Source organism: Magallana gigas, chromosome 6 (genome assembly GCF_963853765.1).
Source record: "Magallana gigas chromosome 6, xbMagGiga1.1, whole genome shotgun sequence".
Lineage (NCBI taxonomy): Eukaryota > Metazoa > Mollusca > Bivalvia > Ostreida > Ostreidae > Magallana > Magallana gigas.
In genome coordinates this window covers 50,365,953-50,387,074 of record NC_088858.1, presented here as the reverse complement: position 1 = coordinate 50,387,074, position 21,122 = coordinate 50,365,953, and the positions used below count along the sequence as shown (strand labels likewise).

The following is a 21,122-nucleotide window of genomic DNA, read 5'->3' as shown; positions in this document are numbered from 1 at the left end:
ATCAATTGTACTTATATCAGAGGTGTGCATATTGCTAGGATTTTGATTTCTGATAATTTATCGAAAAAATACCAGCTTTTGAACTTAGTCATTTTTTGGCAAAATATTGCATATAGGATACCCTCATTTTACGGATAACTCATCCTACAGTTCTCAAGATAGGAAGTTATTTTTTTGCAGATCAGTTGTACTTATATTAGAGGTGTGCATATTGCTAGGATTTTGATTTCTGATAATTTATCGAAAAAATACTAGCTTTTGAACTTAGTCATTTTTTGGCAAAATATTACATATAGGGTACCCTCATTGTACGGATAACTCCTCCTACAGTTTTCAAGATAGGAAGTTGTTCTTTTGCAGATTAATTGTACATATATCAGAGGTGTGCAGGCGGGCGGCTTCCAAAAGGGTACCCTCATTGTACGGAAAACTCCTCCTACAGTTTTCAAGATAGGTAGTTGTTCTTTTGTAGATCAATTGCAGATCAATTGTACATATATCAGAGGTGTGCATATTGCTAGGATTTTGATTTCTGATAATTTATCGAAAAAATACCAGCTTTTGAACTTAGTCATTTTTTGGCAAAATATTACATATAGGGTACCCTCATTGTACGGATAACTCCTCCTACAGTTTTCAAGATAGGAAGTTGTTCTTTTGCAGATTATTTGTACATATATCAGAGGTGTGCATATTGCTAGGATTTTGATTTCTGATTATTTATGAAAAAAATACTGGCTTTTGAACTTAGTCATTTTTTGGCAAAATGTTGCATATAGGGTACTCCATTTCACTGGATACGGGTTGACATGGATTATGGATACAGTTCATATAAAAGAAAACCCGGTTTGCTGTCACATTGACAGCTTTTCACTTGTTCTTGACTAATATGAGTGAATGACCCATATCATGCTTGTACGGTTACTGGAAAAGTAGGCGGGGCCTAAACAAAATGGGTGTGACCAGGGTCCGTCAAGGCGCTAATTGCTATACACAATGACATACACAAAACATACAAATATTGAAAATATACTAGTTGTGTATAAATCAATCGGTTAAACACTAGACTACCCAAAAAGGTAAATGCATTTTATTGGAATATTTTTCTTGATTTGACCTAAAAAAAAACATTTGAGGAAAAATTACGATTATAATTTTAGTTCTTCTGGACTGTAATCACTATGTATAACTCTTTAAAGAAATCAATTCTCCTCTTTTGATATCATCTTTTAAGTTTTTCAACTAGCTGATTTATAAAATTGATGTAATCTTATTCTGTTAGAGTCAGGAAATATCGTCTTCTATTATAATTCTACATTTCTTTACTTTTTTAAACTTTACCATTCTAATCTATTTGATATTTTTAACAGTGGTGTACTTCCAACATGGTCTATTAGTTGAACATTTTGTCGAAGTCAACTAGACGCATGGTCGACATTCTTCGAGGAAGTTTGGGCCGGTTTTTATTTCCTGAAAGAATAGCTTGTACTATTTCTACAGTATCGTCTACTGTTTTTCTTGGCCATTGCATATAAGGTTGGTTATATATTTATTTTGCTATAGCAAATATGATTTAAATCTTATTGTATCAACACTACTTTTTATAATTACCCACATGAACAGCATAATTGAAATTTTGTACTTTGAACAAGATTTATTTTTTGAGGTTTGTAGCATATCAAAAGAAACGTGACGATTCCACATTTCCTTATCATAGCTGTTACAAATTCGTTGACACTTTAAGGAGGCCTTGTTTCTCGCACACATTTCCGTTGTTCTGGTCAGCGTCTGCCCGTGTTACGTAGGTATTTGGGGTTTTTTGTTTCTTCATTGGACTAAAGCAACACATGTGTTTTAAAGTTTGTTTAAACTCAGAACTCATGCTGCAGAACAATAGGAAGTTAACTGGGTATGATAAGATTATAAGAAGGTTGACGATTCTCTCAGAAATCTGCAAATTGTATTGGTCAAACGTAGCGCCAGAAAGATAAATGTCTACATAGAGGCACTGAATGATCCCAACCGGAAGTTCAACTAAGAGAGTTATGGCTGCCATGCATACAATCATAATGGTCACGCGCATGTTTTCTTTAACAGCACTGCTGCTGTTTTCTGAATTACAATTCATTTCAATCTTCTTGTTAGTGATGTTCCTCAAGCCACAAATCATTTTTGCATTTAAAACGATAAGTGAAATGCAAGGCACAAATTGGATGAGAATGATGCGAATGAACAAATACGAAATCAGGTAGGCGTTGACATCAATGTACTCACTAAACCAATAGACACAGTTTGTTTCAGATATATAAACTATTTTCGACACAATAAAGCGGCTCAGGTGCATAAGAATTGCAAGGATATATGTTAAAATAATCATTACGGTGGTGTTTCGAAGAGTGCATATTTTCCTCGCGGTAAATGGATGACATACGTACATGTATCTTTGTATTGCCAGCAAGAGCGTCAACCATATTGATGCAGTATGTGTAATTGTCGGCAAAAACAGAGAAATCCAATTCTTCAATGAAACGAATTCACATGGGATTTGGTATTGCAGACAATATTCAACAAAGTAAAATGGTGCTGGGAATAGCATGGTCAGTGTGTCCGATACAGCGACTCCCACCAGCCCCGCCTGGCTCGCTCCGTACGTCTTCTGACGCTTGAAGACGGCGATCACAACAGCATTGGTGATCAGGATCACAACAGCTAAAACAGGAATCACAAACCCATTAATGATCCTGACATATTCTGGAGGCTTCATTTTGTCCTCCTCGAAACTTCCATTTGCTGCAGCAAAGCTTAAATTGGGTTGGTTCAAGGATGATATGTTTCCAAGGAACATGTCTGTTTTTTGCATGCTTCCCTCCATCTGATCATATGAATAATCCTTCTTACTCTAAATAAAAGAAAACGAAAACAAGTCAGTGAAAAGTTTACACTAAGAACGATTAAACTACCTACACTAAACAGAATTCGCAATTATTAAAGACTCTACATTCTATAATATTTGGCGCCACATACACAGCCCACAAAAATACATTTTATCATCTTTGATTGATGTGTAATCTTCTCTCTCGGTTTGATTGTAACTTGGTCCGGGTTTTGATTTGCTGGCGCTAGATCAAAGATTAATGTTGGTTTAATAATACAGTCTCTACTTTCGTGGACCTGTCGTAATTTCTTTTGTCCTGAAAACTTCTTGGGAAAAAGCCTCTTTTAATCTATGGTTGCTAAAAGGATAAAACACTTTTATGTTATATTCTATACTGGTATTAACCGTTGATAGTTTGCGCAGTTTCTCCTCTCCAAGTGGATGACTAGTATGTACAACTATCTTCATCAAAACAGGGGTCTCACTTGATCATTACCAGCAAGAAGAGACATTAAAAAGATTCACCATTACTAATGATCCTACCCGATTATTTAGTAGCGGAATACCATACTAGTAAATCAAAATGAACAATAGTGTTTCAGATTTAAGGTGTTGTCTAATTAGAAAATGTGTTCCAGAACTCGACTCACTTTGTTTAAAAATGCGAAGCCAAAGAACCGATAGATCAAGGACGAGTGAATCTGATTGATAATTATGATTTGGGCGATTTTCCGGCTAATTACGCCGGTCAAGGTAGCTTTTACGGTGGCTCGTGGATTGACTAGCACTTTGCGATCGAAATGACTTTAACTGAAAGGCATTTATCAACGAATAACATTTGTTCCTTTACAATAATAATGGGGATGCGTTTGTTTTTCAAACTTTACTTGTTTGTCAACCATGTTATTAACGTTTTTATTTTTTTTTGAAAGAGAACTTTGAAATAAGTATGTTTAATTTATTGCCCTCAAAGAAGCACCGCGCGGCATTTACTGTGCAGTATTTGGCTGATAAAACCAATAAAATAAGAGTTTTAGCTTTTCGATATCCAACTACTTTTATTTCTACCAACACACGTCTCTAAATGTCGCGAAGAACTCAACAACCCCAGCTTTGCGTAGTTATGTGACGATCAAAGTTTGAAACAATATGTGTAGAGTTTTGCTGAAACAATTCTGCATTCATTTTTTCCTAGCTCAGTCGTCCCTAGAGTAGTTTCTTTTCGTACTGCTATCGGGAATTTATGCTACTCGAGTTAATCTTGTTTTCATAGCAATGACAATTCAATCCCAAAGAGAGAATTCATTACAGATTAATAAAGCAGAGGCAAGATTCATATACATTAGCCACAAGACACATATCGCATATAAATTTTTATTAAACTCGAAATGAAATATTGCTGTTGATCTAAACTTGGGGAAAATTTAGAGGTGATAACAGAAACATAAATCTCCTTAAATGAATTTTATTTTTTGCCATTAGTTAAATTTTCCTTACGTCTTAAGTAATCGATGATTTCGTTATATTGCCAGCATAAGGATGGTGTTAATTAATAACATCTTAATCTGAATTTTTAATTACCGCAAAAGAAACACCAATGCACATTTTATCTTTTAAAAAAGTATAAATATAGTATATATACAGACTACGTATATGTTTTGAATTTTCATTAAATGCGCATTTCCAATTTCGATTTTTTTTTGCACAGGTATATTACATCTTACGTTAATCATTTTGTTTTACGTCGTTTTTCTGTTAAAATTTTTCGTCTTGTTTGGCGTCTCTAATGCATTCATATTTTGGTATTTTGAAGACAGATTATTTTAAAAACAGCACATTCCGGTTTTAAATTCCTATACCAATCAAATAACACTTTACCTTCAAGAAGCGACAAAATCTTAAACTTCCGTCATGTAATCTCCGTAGCAACCTTTTGAAGACTTGGATCAATCGCAGACAATATCGGTTCTTTGGTTTGCTTCGATCAGCATTGTATAGGTGATGGTCGCTAGCTGGGTAACCACAGCCTTTCCTCAGGAATTCACGGACACAAGTCTGGGGGTGCTTTAACAAACGCCAGAAGCGTGGAATGGAGATTGCCTCGTCCGTGCCCCCTTTATAAACATAAGCTGGCGGTGAAATTGATTAGAAACTTGCTACCTTGTATCTCTTTTAACCGGTCCGCTGCGAGGTTGTCGTGTTGAATATTTAAATAAGACTGCTGTTCCCGTAATATAATATAGCTGCCTGACGTAGACAAATTACTCAGCCTTTGGTTATGTTCAGCAGCCTCGTTATACGTTTTGTAAAAACAAACCTCGAAGTAACAGCATTTACAAACGGTTTCTTAAAATCCTCAAGGTATTTTTTATTTTGCACTGTTCTTTTAACATATACATCTACATGTACTTTAACCACATGTATTTCCTTATTCATAAAAAGAAAAGAATAGTTGTATTATAATTATTTAAATGAAATCATGTAATGTCTTGAACAGATGACACAAAAAGATGATAAATCAATAATTCCAAAGTTAAATAACAACATGAAATTTTGCAAATTACTTTGAGAAATCCTTACAAGAGTGAAATGACATCTTGATCAAGACCAATTGATTTTCTTCTCGAAGAAAAATTTTAAGGAAATCGGTTCATTTTCTCTGTGTGTACAGAGGATTACTTATCACATTAAAAGTGTCTCTGTGGTATATGCTATTTTATCTGGAAACAAAACAATGGTAGAACATAGATCGAACAGCTGTTATAATGCGATGGACTGCAAAATAATTGACAAAATCCAAATTTGCCTTAGAAGATCTCAAATCGGGGCCTTAATTGGTTGTTAAGAATAGTAAAAGCATACAATTTTTTTATGAAGCACCTTCGCAAACTACAACCTGTACGAGACATACTTCCTCATAGGTGTTTGACAACTAAATACGGATAGAACTATCATATTGTAATACTGGAGCAGATTATGATTAAACAAGTTGCTGTCCTTTAAAAAAGGACTACAATACGTGGACCATTTGCAGGTGTTTCCAACGAAAACGTGAAAGCCTTAAGATTATCAGAGATTCCATCGACTCTAGCCCTCAGCTTTTAACCACTAAATTTGTACGCTGTATTACGTATACATTTATGTATTGCCCTGACTTTTTATCTCAGAATTTAAAGGGTTCATACTTCTAAAATAATTATGATCTATCTATGAATGAAGTTTGCATGTATAGTATCATGCATTCGGTGAATTCTACTATTTGCGCACACATTACGATTCGCACTACTTTGTTAACTATGCAGTGACAGCTTTGTGTAAATTAAAAATTTCATATTTTGATGTATTTTTCTTGAGATTGAAACTTTTATGCAGGGACATAATTATTCAATCCTACTTAAATGCTTTAAAAAATTTAATCGAAAAGTACTCTAGCCTCGCCTACTATAAAAGTAAAGTTAAGTTACATGATTGTGTTTTCGGAAAACCAACAAAACATTGCAAATTATGCTATTTGATGCATGTTGTAGTTTCGGCATAACATTAACTTATTTCATAATATTGATAGTTCATATCACATGCCAGTCATTTCTTTACAAGGAATACTTTGTTTCTGTACTGTTTACCGACAACATTACAATTACAGCGCCTTTGAACTTATGAACACATATGGCACGGAATCCCGATCCCGATTCAGATAAACGTGTGCTAGCCTGGTTCCCTGAGCTACCCATTACGCACAGGAACCAGGCTAGCTCATGCGCAGGCTGAATTTTCCCCATTGCATTCGGTTTAACCTCGCTTATATATTTTCTGCGTGGACCTCGGGGTCCACGCAATGATGCTAACGACTTATATTTTTTTTTAGATTACAGATTGTGTTATACTGTCGTAGATATTGCCAACAATAGTACTGACAACCATATAAACGAAACCTACTTTGTAAGGGGCTTAGATTAATAGTAAGCTTTTTAAAAATGTTTCATTTGCTGTAATTATGAGATTGAATTGTCCATTTTTTGAATAGAAACAATGCCACATACGTTGACCACAACAAGGCTCAATTATCATTTGTCAGTCATGAAAAAAACCTTGAGATATATGTAACTTGTTTTCTTTTTTCATTGGATTAACCCCCTTCCCCGCAGTGATGTACTTTATCGTCGTTGTCCCACTATCGCGCAATTTTGACAATTTTAACACAATTGTTCATCGTGTTTAAATATTATTTAGTTTCAAATAAGATATATTCCTTAATTGTTAAAGCTATTATTATCAAGCATCATAATAAGAAATAACAATATAAAAGTTAAAGTGTAATGTATTAGTTTTCTGTGTGTCGTACGACTTATTTTTTCATATACCCGAATGTTTTTATAATAAATACTTGCCATGAAGTAATGGATTTTTGTACAATGTAAAATTTTGAGTTTATGTATAGGCATAGGAACTTTTTTGCAAAGTTAAACATAACCATAACCATTTTTTGGGCTTGTCAATAAGTCTAGGCCCCCCCCCCCCCCCCCCCAACTCCCTGCCACTTTCAATTTGCTTCCGACGCAACTGTTATATGGGAACACTTTTTGCACAAGATGAACGTAACATGTATGTAATTATTTAAGATTAAACTTTTGGAGAGCTTCCTTAATTGTTATATCACTTTTGATTGCTAACAGTTACGGACAGCGTTTTTAATTTCATTGTTTCTGCCCAAACATTGGTATATACAAATCTTATTTAGATATTGTATATCTTTGTGTCCTTTGCTGTAAAAGTTCACACTATTTATATTTATGTATAATCCTAAAACTCTTTAGTCACATTTGTTAAACCATTAAAGATTTAAACAATTTTTCATATTAGTAAGTTTTCGTTGAAACTTATAACATTAACCAAATAATACCCGCATAATCGATGTTTTGAATATAGAAAAAGCAAAATTTAAAAAAAACCACGTAATACAAAACGCATGCATCATAGAAAGGTCTCGTTTTATTTTGGCCTTTAATTGTGTAGGATAAATCACTCTGAAATTATGTACAATGTACATGTTTTAAACATACAAACGCAAAGAAATTGTGATTAAATTGTTTGACATTGTTGATATTTGAATGCAGTTTTGAAATCTTTTTGGTGTTTATTGGTGACCACCTGGGGATGGGACGTTAAGTTTAAGATAAATAAATAAAAATGTTTGCAATTGCGTTGTATTTAACGTTTTTTAAGCTTATTAGTTAACAATATACTACTACGGTTTTAATGCATTGATTAATATTCAAAATGATTTTATTCTTACCAGTGAACATTTAATTTAAAAAATCTTCAGTAAAACTTTTTATTAGAAACATTAAGACGATACGTAATATTAATGTAGACAATATCTAATTTTCCTAACTATTAGAGCTACGATCGATTGTTCAATTGAATGGAAATGAGCAGTAAGGACAATCCTTGGTTCATTATTTTTTTAAAGAGTTCAGGGAATGTTAACCAATAAATGTTTACATACTTGATTCTACATGGGGTATTTCATTCTAGAAAACCTGTGATATGTTTATTAACTGAGGAATGAAAATGACAATAACCAATTGACAACCGTCTAAAAAAATCCAAATAGCGAAATTCAATTCCAAAGCAGAGCAAACTACACAACATCCAAATGGTGATCATCTCAAAGGGCCCTGCTTAAATAATGGACAAAAGGATGAATGAAAAGATTTCTGAGAAGTTTGCTTTGACCTTGACCTTTTATCATTGTCATGATCATGAAAAACGGAAGAAATATAAGTCAGTCAGATGTAAAAAAAAAAATAATGTCTAACAATATAACCCCATAAGCAGGTGATGATAGTACATGGCTACATTAGTAGGGGAAGTTGACGATGGACAAATTAAAGTCATCACTCTCGATTATCATATATAGATTTGTTGGTAGGTAACAACTGACGTTTTTTTAAGTAGAATATACATGCAAATATACAGCATTTTATCGAAAACAGTATACCACATAAATGCAAGAAAAAATCGAAATACCAGGTGTATGCGTGGTTTCTATATATGAATATATTGTCTCTGCTCGATCTACTTAAGTTTATGTTACGTATGCGCATGTGCGACGTAATAACAGTAGGAGGCAACGGATGCCTCTAACGACGATTTTGAGACCCGGAAGCTTGGTTTAATTATTTATTAGTGCCTATTCAGGTATATCCTTTAAACTTTGCAACCCTCTGTAGGTTATACTGTTTACATCCAGTAGCATGTAACTCCACCAAAAAATTATTTTTTAATGTCTCACTCGGCCGATCAAATAACTTATTTATCCTAACATATACAAAGTACGTAAAAGCAAAAATACTAGTAGCTAATTCGTCCAAAAAATTCATGTTTTTATTTCGACTCTTCCACGTCGCCTATCTCGAAGTAGTTTGTCAAAGCTATGTCATTTACAGTTCGTATTTGTAAAGACGAAATGTGTGCATGTACAGATATAACTTAAACATGTTTATGTTTGGATATCTTAAAGAACATTTGTTTTGGTCCCACTCTGCATCTATATCTTTTCTCCTTTGGCCCAATTTATCTCATTCTTTCTCTAGGTAAAGGAACGTCAAAGCGGAATGGTGAGAAAAATCCGTGTCCAGATCATTTATTCTCTCCCATTGTCCAGTCTAGTTTATACTTCACCCAAGAGTGCATTTGTTGAAAGAATTGTCGTGACCTTGAGTGAAGTTTTTCTAAATTTATGGTTAAGGCCATAAAGACCACGCAGAAATTGTTATTTGTTTTAATACTCTTTCCTTAGCCCTATCTTGTTCATTCTTTACATAACCGTAGCTTTTGGGGAAAGGGCAGTGACCTTCAGCCACGTCTCTAGGTTAAACAAAAAAAAAATGGACGGCAAGACGGGAATAATGAGCTTGAATTGACGTTCTATGCCCACTGGAAAATCCTTTCTAAGCCATAGTTATGAGAGATAGTCCAAGCGAAATCTTCTCAAAACAATTAATCCTAATGTTTATTATTTATAATGAGAGGGGCCCTTTAAGTTGATCGGCATCTCAACGATGTCTAATATTGCAAATATATAAGCAAAACCTCTTGCAGGAAAAATTTCCATATATATCTAATAAATTATATTAGTCCATTAATATTATAATTTCGGACACATTGGGCGTTATGTAATTTATCTATTACTAGCATAATAATCAGATCATAACGTCTTATTGCTTGGTACATTCTCTGAGGACACTGACCATAATTTTGCATTCAAATGGTCAGTAAAAATGGACCACTTACACCGAACCATACTGTGTTTACTCCAAAAGAAAATATGGTATTCGTTGACCTCTAGGAAATATAACTATTTTTAATTCTGATAGGCAAACAAATTGAATTTTTATGCAAAAAGGAGTTTTTAATTTGACTTATTCTACATCAAGAAAATTATGGGAAAATTTTGCAAGTTTACGGTTACCGCTTTACATTTTAATGTCTATTTTATAAGTGTGGCTAATTTTAATTTACAGTTCCAAAAGCTCTTACATTTATAAAATATCCATGTGTAATTTTTAATTGCATGTAATAGTAGTTACCAGGAACCAAGTTAAGGCATCTATTTTATTCGGGTACAATTTGTTGAAAACATAAGAATTTGTCTTAAATTTAATTTGTGAATTTTTCATAGTTTTTTTTTGCTTTGCTTCTGTCTGTCGGTCGGTTGGTCCACCAACAGTTTCCGTTCATTTATTGCAGGTATCGATATGAAAATTGGTATTCAGCTTTGTCATAATAGTATCTAGGTCGAGTTTGATTATTGGTAAGATTGGACCATTTCCGACAGAGGTATACCCCTTGGAAAAATTATAATTAGTTGCTGTTTCCTTTATTATCTTTGCAGAGGTTGCACACATTGAAATAAAATTTAGTTTACAGATATATCATCATATCTAGGTCAAGTTTCGTGCTATTTTCGAAAGAGTTATGCCTTATGGTCTTAGAATAATTCCAATTATCTGCAGTTGTTTTTGTTCATTTTCTCCGCAGAGGTTGCAAATTTGATATACATATTTATCATAATAATATTTAGATCAAGTTCTATTGTGGGTACGATTGGGCCATTTTCGACAGAGGTTTATCCAGTGGACGTAGGAAAATTCAAATTAGTTGAAGTTTCCGTTCATTATCTTCGCATAGGTTTCACATATTGAAATGAAATTTAATATACAGACTTATTATCATATCTACGTCAAGTTCGATTTTGGGTACGATCGTACGTGCTATTTTCGAAAGAGTTATGCCTCATGGTCTTAGAAAATTCCAACTATCTGCAGTTGTTTCTGTTCATTTTCTTTGCACAGGTTGCACTTACTAAAATGAAGTTTGATAATTATACAGATTAATCGTAATTATATTAAGGTCTGGTTCTATTGATCGAGCAATTTATGGCAGTTATGCTCCCTGGACTTAGAAAAATTCCGATTATTTGCAGTTTCCGCTCATTTTCTTCACAGATGTTTCCAAGGGAGGGGAGCATAAGTGTTTCACAAACATCTCTTGTTTGTTACGGAAATCTTTATTTTAGATTTGTTTAAATGTGCGAGTGTGTGTGGAGAGAGAGGGCGGAGCGATCTTGTATTGTAACCTCGTGTCTAAATTACTAAATACAATACCGATCAGACCCAAACTAACACCAGAGTAAACCCCAACTAAGCTCTGGTTTACTTTAAGGGTTTAGTTGGGGTTTACTCTGGGTCTGCTTTTTGAACATTCGGGTCCACTCGGGGTTTATTTTGGGTTTGTTTGGAAATGCTTTTGGGGTCAATAGTACGCACTGAAGTGTGAAACAGACCAGTCTTTTATCTTATCACCCCACTGCCTGTAATTCCTGCCCCTTGTTTATTCCAAATAGCATCTGCTCTCAGGGGTATACTACTGATCGGGGTTTACTCTCTGTGCCCACTCTGGGTTTACTCTTGGCCAATTCTAGTTAACCCGGTGTAAACCCAGAAAGTAAACCCATGATTTAGTTTGAGTTTTCATTAAATTGGGTCTGATCGGTACTGTAATTATGGTGTAACAACTACCTCGAATCTCATCATTTCAAAATTTGCGTAGGTGCAGTCTTATTTTCCGAAGAAGTCGTCTGTTTTGTTTCCTTTTGCTGTATGTACATCACCTTAGCATTAATGTTCTTTTAAAATGAATTTTAAGTATTTTTATATTATAATCACCCATTTTATAGTAAATGAATTGTAAATAAAACTTGATTTCGAGCCAAATTTCATACATGTTATGAACTCTGTACATTTCTCTTTTGTCCATAAGTGCATTCAATTTTGATGCAAAATACCAATTAATTCTTTTAAAAAGCATAATAGCCCATAAAGTTGTATAACACTAGGTGTTACAATTACAAAATCTTTTTTATACCCTGCACCCAATCTGGAGTAACATCGAAAGAGTACTCGATGTTCAGTGTCTTTCAACCAAGTCTATAGGTCATCCAATACAGTAGAAATAAACGCATGTGTCAATGCCAAACCCAAATGTGAAAGTAAAAAAATTATATACCTTTTGACATATCTGGCCCATGCTTAGCCCCATATACTAGTATTGAGTGTACACGTTAAAAGGGGCGTCCTAACATTGAATAAGGTTTCAGGTCAGTGTCACAGCAGATCTATTTCGTCTTAGCATATGCGCACATGTTCCACCTAATGCATGTAGTACATTTCAAATGAAAAATCTCTCCGTGTTCTACATTTAATAGTTCGTCTTATTTTGGAAAATTGTTTAAAATGTCAACAAAAGAGTGCCAATGATCAAAATGTTTGGTCTACTTTTAATCCCAGTTTTTTGACAAAGATCAAGCCGATTAAATTATTTATATTCATTTATATGTCCATTAAATACTAGAACATAATTTTCTCTTAAGCCCCATTTCTTTTTCTTGCTGTGTTTTTCCCCTGTTACTTTTTTTTATGTTTTACATATTATCGATTTTTAGCTCAACAAGAAACTTTTAAAAAAACTCTCACAATCCTTATGTCTTTATACATGTACTGTTTATGAAGATTTCATATCCATAAGTCCCTATTTATCAGAGCCCGATTTTTCTGAGGATAATGGGTCATGAATTTTCATCAAGTTACAGTTTCCATTCAAATGATAATACATACAGAACTTATGAATAGACTTTATAGTTTTGGGGAAAGTTGAAAATGTTAAAAAGTTTACGAAAGACGAGAGACAACTTCGCATTAAAGTAAATTAATGTATCTTTAAAAAAGTAAAAACAATATATACGTGGCGTTTGAAAATTAATATAAAACTCATGTATTGTAAAATGAACTCAAAGTCGAGCAAGCTTTCATGTTTTGCTTTAAAAGATCCTTTTACTTTGAAGAGGTCTATATCCATTTGGAAAATATTACTAACCGTGTCGTGTCATCAATAGATTATTTTATTATCTTATACACTATATAATAGAGTCAAACAAAACACGGCCAACAGTACCAACTACTTATATTGCCGTGACGGTAAACTGATTATTCCATTTTACATCGTAATAAGTCGGATTTAAGGTTTTGGAAAAAAGGAGGCAATGACCACGTGTTATCTTATGTCGTTTCATTATGAACTAACCATATTTTCAGGCCACTAATGTCATCTTTATCTTCCTAATGATTAATAAATTGAGTAGATGATAAATTACTTTATCATTAATGCAATGCATCTATGTTAGCTAGGTGAATGAAAGTTCTATTGTGTTCTTGTAAATTGGGTTCTATAAAATTTGACAATTTGATTAATACAAGGAAATAGGAACATGTAATGTGATGCACATTTATTATTAGTTATCCACTACATAATATAAACAATAACAAGGCTCGAGCTTTGTTAATAATTGACAATGTAATAGCATTCAAAAATATAGCCAAGCAAATGGAATTCCCAATTGCAGGTTTACCATTCTAGACATTAAAGCTGACATGAATTCATAAATACTCATTATTTCCCTTTTATCTCCGACTACCGCCATATAAGTTGTCGATTTCTATTGTTCTGCTCATCGCTACACATCCCCTATATAAGGCGTAGATCACTATTCATGCTTCACCGCATTCAGGCATTTTTAGCTTCATTTTTGGAATCTTTATCCTAATCAGAGTCAACTCTGACTGTTACCACCTACTTTAGATAGAAGATGTTTGCAAGATCAGAATCGGACTGATCAGGGAAACCATCACCAAAAAGACCTTTGCAGGTACCACAGCATAGAATATGAATGACAAAGGAAACATGCATATGAATACTCTCGTAAATTCATGTGTCCAGTGCAGGATTGTGAATCTCAAATTCAAACATCTTCTAATCCTGTTGGATAAAAAAATGACAATTACAAACCGTGAACCATCTGAAAAATCCATAAAACGAAATACAAATTCAAAGCAGAGCAACACGGACCTCCAAATAGATAAAGGTAGGATCAGGTGGCTAGGAGGAGTGAGCATCCTCTGCTGACCGGCCGCACCCGCCGTGTGGTCCTTGTGCTCTTTGATAATTCCCAACCACCGCGTAAAGTGGAAAGAGGGGATGAAAGACAGAGAGGAGGTATCAGCTACTGTTGTTACTAGTTGTTTGATAAAATCAGATAAGAGTTGATGATTTGTGAGATGGGCGGAGGAAATAGCATAATGCACCCTCCAATACAGTATGGATAAATCCCAAGAGCAGAATATGAAGTCGTTAAGGTGAATGTAGGGCCCTGACACTGGTACCTTCCACTTAATACTTACACTCTCCCAAAGGGTTCTTATCCACTGGGCGTATCAGGTGATATTCTACCAACATGTAAAGTTATCAGAGAGATTAGAATATCTGAACTTTGAGTACCAGTTCATGTCCGATCTGGAGAATGTCATACGCACAGTCTCATCTTTTTACTGTCAATGAGAGAGCGCGGGGGACTGGTTGAAGATGGACCGGTGCAAATGAAATCCTCATCTAAGTGTTGTTATTATGTGTTTAAATTAATATATGCACAATTTTCAAACTTATCTTTATAAAGAAGTGTAACCCGATATTGTTTTTATTTTTTTTTCATTACCAATAATGCTAAGCAGAGTTTGATTTATACTTTTCAGTTAACATGTACGAGGGTTGTCCAAAAAGTTCGTGGACACATGTAATTTTATTCAAAATAACGACGCCATTATCAGGAAAGTATTATAATATCTTAATATAGTGTATAATAATGTATATGCATTAAAATAAGCGTAATGTACGTTTTTGTATTGAAATTATCATTATATATTCATTGTCTACACAGGCCGCACGGCCCAGTCTGACGTTTAGTTATAACGACGTTTCTATAACGTTGTAGTCCTGGGTTTACTTGAGATTAATATGCCACATTCACCGTTTGATCAGAGGGTACAATGGCATACTCATTAAATCATCGCCTGTGTCACTTTTGGAAAAGTAACCTCGAACTATTTTGATGTTTTTCCTGTTTCCTCCACCGTTTATTTTGTTCTTATCGGTAATTTGCCCAAGTCGACAGAACTTTATTATCGCGCGCTATTCCGTGAGGTAAGTTGACGGTGCTTTTTCAGGCGTTTTTAAAGACATGATGTTCTTGCAGACATGATGTTCTTGCCGACATGATGTTCTTGCCGTAATATCGTTTAAAAGTCTTTTGCTAGTTTGAAAATAGTTTCAAATTACGTATGCAAATGATGTACACCATACAGACTACATCACAATGGAAGAATACGAAAGGACTATGTGCGGTTTGGTCAAATATCTGCCCCCGATTTCAACCAATTTTTAAATAGTATCGTATAAGAATGAAATCTTCACAAATCATTGTAAAAGAGGATGCCTATAACTTTAATCTTGATTTTAGTCATTATTGCTCACTCGCTTTTTATCTATGACGTCATCTAAATGACATAATTCCCGCAAAGTTGCAAACAAATGAAGATATTCTCATTTTTGCTCTATATTTTGCATTCGGAAGTATAGAGCGCAGGTCTGCTCAAGTGCAATTTTAACATATGTTTTACTTAAGATAGTTATACATATTATACTAAAAAATGGTACTTGAGCAAGCCTGCGCTCGATGTTTCCCAGTCGAAAAACCATCGGAAAACACCCATATTTTGCTACAAAACATCAATTTATCAAAATAATGCAATATTCATGACGTCATTTCTACGTTATGACGTCACTGTGGTGATAACCTTTTACACCTTTATTTCCAATATGATTTTAACTATCTTTCAATTTATTTTAAAGCTCTTTCTAAAACTTTGATTTTGGGGGGCAAAAATTGCATAAAACCGCACTTAGTCCTTTTGAAATGTTTTATAAAAATTATAACCATTCATAACTAAAAACTCAATTACAAAGTTTGGACAATTTTTACGCTGGGCCGGCACTTTCTGCGACCCTTTGATACATAAAAAGTTTAGTTTTTTCTATGTAAAACATTCAAAACCACTTTAGTTTGATTTGAAATTTTATGACAAAGATTTAGATATACAATATGTATATATAAATCCATTTAAAATGACTAAAACGCGATTATCCACGAACTTTTTGGACAAACCTCGTACATGTATTTCCCTAGATACATGGCAGGTGTTGTCCATGTTGCAAGGACATCCCAAGTTCTTAAAGGTGAAAACCGTTTGTAAATAAGCATTGTCCGCCATATTTCTTTCCAATTCGCCTTTAATTCCAGAACCCCTATATAAGCATTTTGTTACTTAACAGTTCAACGCATTTCGAAGCTTGAGTTTGACCTGTGTAGATGCTTACCACACTTTGCCGTTGTAAATAAAATCCTTGATAACGCTGCATGATCAAGAACTCGCGTAACATTTTGCAAATATTGAAGAAAGATTACAGGTAAAACATGGTATCAATTGCAACATGCCATCCATAAATGCAATAAAAATATAAGCACATTAGCAATGCAAGATAACCGACACATTAACACGAATTCCATTCAACTACAATGGTCATGTTAACAAAGTGCTTGTAAAGACAAGCGCTTTGATTGCATTCTATATTATTCAATATTTTTTTAAACTTTGTAGAGATGTCGCCCCTGTGATAATAGAGACAAATGTAAAAGTTGTGTCTGCGAAAAAGAGGCTGTAACAACTGCAAGAACCCTCTTTGTCAATACAAGACAAATGCTACAGTAAGTATTATACATGTACTTGTAAATGTACCTGTATTTCTCAGGTGTTCTCTAACTTCTTTTTCTTCTTGAACCACTAGGTTAGTATTAATTCATACGCAGAGAGGAGTGCAAGGAATGTAAGAGTTGATCATCAGCCCAGTGTAAATGAAACCATGAAAACTCACGCTAGACCTGAAAATGTATCAACTGAGTTGGAATGCATTAATCTAATGGTAATTATTCAAATATGTTTGAGGTACTGGAATAAAATTTTTAAACATAGAAACTTGCATTTCTATACTACTATATTAAAATAATTGACTCGAATTTTTGGGCTTAAATACCGAGAAATCGGAATAGCTGTCTTTTGGTTTATATTTTTTAAACATCATTAGTACTTGAAGATTACCAATTTGTTTTTATTTTTTCTTAATCAAGCTTCGCTAATTAATAATCAACGAAAATTCGCATTACATTCACGCTAAATCACGGAAGGCCCTTTAGTTTATGTTTCCACAATATCACATTTGCATGGATAAACTCAGAAACGATATTACAAATACGTGTAAATTATCAATGAAAATTTGTTATATATTCTGTTCATCAAAGGAAATATGGGAGATAACTTTAACTCTGTGCATTTAATATAAAAAATTCCGAGAGTTCCGAATATCAACACGGTGTGTAAATTCGAAGCGAGTAAAACCGTTAAAACGTCGGTGAAAAAGTGCTGAGTTCTTCATTTATATGAATTAAATTTTTAGATGAGAGGTATTTACAGCTTCAAAATGGTTTGTTATGAATAATTGACTGTTATTTTCAATGCAGCTGCATTAATTTTCTCCAAAATCGTTTCGGAGCGATTCTGCAACATTTTTTTGCAACATTATGGGTATATGAACCGTGGTATATGGGATGCATTTTAACTGTCGTGAAGGCCTGTCCCGAGACACAGTTAGATTATTCCAACTAAGCAGAGTGTAGTGAAATTAATAGCATTATTATAGGCTTAACGTTTAGTTATATAAATGTCAACAATACGGTGTGTAAATGTATCCGTTTCCTAAATATCCGACATCATATGCAATGTCAACCCGTGTTCGCACGGGTCAAAGTCTAGTTTTTTTTAATAACAATGATGTATTATAATTTAAGGCTGCAGTTGACAACATGTCTCGGGATTAAATGAGAGCTGTCCTGAAGGCGTCCATTGCAGCTGGTCCAGAATATATGCAACGGTTTGTGATGAGACAGCAACATGCTATTTGACAGGTTTCTGGTAGTTCCAATTCAAACATGTGGAGTTTGTCATATTTTTGATGACCTTTGCACGAACATCTGCTTCAGGCACTCTCCATGCATTACCTCAAAGCCTGAATGTCGCACTTTGTGCTTGAGGCATGGTGTGCAGGAGGTTGCAAACATGTTGAATTGGATTTACAGAACTAACCAGGGCCCTAGTTTTTATATGCCCACGTTCATAAATCAAGTATACGGAAATGTAATTTTGTGGCATCATGGACGTCTTGATGCAGGAAGACGCATTCCTGCACCAGCATGTGTATTTCATACAGTGTGTCAGAGGTTCCCAGAGCCTAATGAGCAAAACACTGTATATCATTCGGCACATTCAGACTCCAATTTATTTCATGATATTATAATGAAATAGATTGTATATAAAGTATATATTTTAACATAATTATTTAAGATTGTATTTGAATTGCAATTAGCTTTTGATAGTTCATAACGACTCACATTTGTAAACTCATTTCTATAAGTATATCCAAAAAAGATGCTTATTTACCTGTTTTTTTTCCTGCTTTCCATACATGCTAAAAGAAACTTTGATCCTGGATTTTGCATCCTAAACAAATTAGGCTGAGAAGACCTCAAACTCAGCTTCTCACTTTTCATGTAACTGGACAAAGGCTTCCCATATGTTTCCCTCATGCATGCTATCATCAAACCTGCAACATGCAAATCAAAATACTCATGAAACATAACTTTTCATGGCAATAGAAAAGAACTTATAAGTATTCTTCAATAATACTGGAATATATTGGTATACTATTCTTCTTATGCATTTTTATCTATCGAAGCAGAAATATTCGTTGAGGATTTAATTTCGTTATTTTTGTTGGTAGTATTAATAAACGAAATTCAATCCGTGACTAATTTTTAATCCAATTATTAAGAATACAGAGTTGATCCATTTTTGAGATAACGATATGACGAAATTTAATCTCAACGAATTTCGTCTTTCGAGAAAAACAACGTAATTTTAAGCCAAAGTACATATACTTCTACAGTATTTTATCAAGTTACCATAGAAAAAAACAACAATACAACAAGAGATGATAAATTAAAATAAAGTACAATGTACAACAATTATAACATGGAACTTAAATTATATAACTATGTAAGAGGATAGCCAAAATCAATCTTGCCGAGAATATTCTTGTACTCTTTAGGACATTTCTTTTACGCAACCGACTGTTTGGTACGTCTTGAGACCTCTGCTTAAGCATCTTCCATCTACCATCTTCTCTTACAAGCACTGTGTGGATTATATGACTAAAAATTGTGTTAGATATATGAATGAATATAAATGAACTTTTATACGGAGAGAGGACGAAATTTTTGTTTTAAGTGAAAACCGCTAGGACACAAAGAAGTTTAAAAAGTCAGCAGTTTAGCTCGACCTGTGCTACGATGTGATAAAAGCAGTATCAGATAGAAATTACAAAGATAATTTTGGGCAACACATTTGTTGGTTAACTTTTTTTCCTGCTGCACTGCTCTCTCCCTCTTGCACACTTGAGGCCACTATCTTGCCATCACATTGCTCACATGATCTCCTCTTCACAAGATCTCTGAATGGATCTCCCTCCAAAAATAAACCTCCTCTATTTGAGTAGATCCATCTCCTTATTGTTCACCCTTGGAAGACAAGTAGGTCTATAAGTACACATAACATTTATATAATGTTAATCGTTTAACTATACATCATTTGTCTTTTAATCCACCACAATTATTTTTTTCTGTATTTGGCTATATACTAAAAGTCCTGAAATTGAAAATTTTATTATATGATTAATGAATTCCTAGCTCTCTGATTGGCTTATATCCAACTATCTAGAAAAAACAGAACGTTATATTCACCTGTACGTGACCTTAGAGGTCAAAATAACATTTGATTATCTATACATTGGACTAAAAAAAGATCGTCCAATGAAATTTAGTGTGTTTCAGTTTTATGGCTATGTTTTTAAATAAAATCTTTGTTTGATAGAACTCAGTGAGATATGTCTGTATAAATTCGTCGATGATCATATAATAAAATTATTATACTTTTAAAAATACTTTCACGAGACAATCCGCAGTTAATTATATATCAGCAAGTTGGTATATTTTGATCACATTTTAAGAATGTATTTTCTTTTTATTAGAATGTTTGAGACCAGGCAAAATTTATTACAACGATGGGACCGGTACATACAGGAATAATTTTTTTTCATTATAAAAGCATGGGACAAAATGTCTTCAGTATTAAGTACCCATGAGACGAGCAAGTTTTTAAAATATTTTAAATTTCTTCCTCATCATAACTCGGGAAGCTTCATTATAAATCAGAAAAGGTAAAAATGGTATAGACATATTGCATCTTCATTGGATTTGCCCGAACATCGGATGATTTAGTGATAGAAATATATGACAGTGAGCGTTAAGAGAGTGTTAGTGGAGAAAACGAGTGATACTGGGAATAGTGGAAATGAAACATGTAAGTGAAAGAAAGGAGAATAAAGTGACCATGAAAGGTACAACTCATGATTTACATGTTACAAATTCAACGAGATCAATTAAGTTACCATCTTAGTTAAAAATTACTCTATTGCAAGCAACAGGCATTTCAAATTTTCAATATTTGACATTTTTAAAGAGCCTGTATCAGTTACTATTGAGCTTTACATGGAAAGTCAAAAATTGCGAATAAGGCAAAAACCACCATAAAACATTTGAACAACAACAAAAAACACATTTTAGACAAAT

General features: G+C 33.8%; 1 protein-coding gene and 1 long non-coding RNA gene across 2 annotated transcripts; one reads left to right on the top strand and one right to left on the bottom strand.

Annotated features, from left to right (window-relative positions):
* Nucleotides 1–1,634: 1,634 nt before the first annotated feature.
* On the bottom strand, nt 1,635–5,101 carry LOC105327504 (sex peptide receptor). The gene is made up of 2 exons (XM_011428016.4): nt 4,754–5,101; nt 1,635–2,899 (listed from the first exon to the last, which is right to left on the bottom strand). The coding sequence occupies exon 2, from the start codon at nt 2,870–2,872 to the stop codon at nt 1,721–1,723; it is 1,152 nt and encodes a 383-aa protein (XP_011426318.2). The 5' UTR covers nt 2,873–2,899; nt 4,754–5,101; the 3' UTR covers nt 1,635–1,720.
* An 84-nt stretch (nt 5,102–5,185) lies between these two features.
* Nucleotides 5,186–17,299, top strand: LOC109618655 (uncharacterized). The gene is made up of 3 exons (XR_002199516.3): nt 5,186–5,236; nt 16,984–17,090; nt 17,171–17,299. It is a non-coding gene; the product is annotated as an uncharacterized lncRNA (long non-coding RNA).
* The last annotated feature ends 3,823 nt before the right edge of the window (nt 17,300–21,122 follow it).

What these genes read in the sequence shown, in the direction of transcription:
- LOC105327504 (XM_011428016.4), bottom strand. Translation starts at nt 2,872, where the DNA reads ATGGAGGGAAGCATGCAAAAAACAGACATGTTCCTTGGAAACATATCA.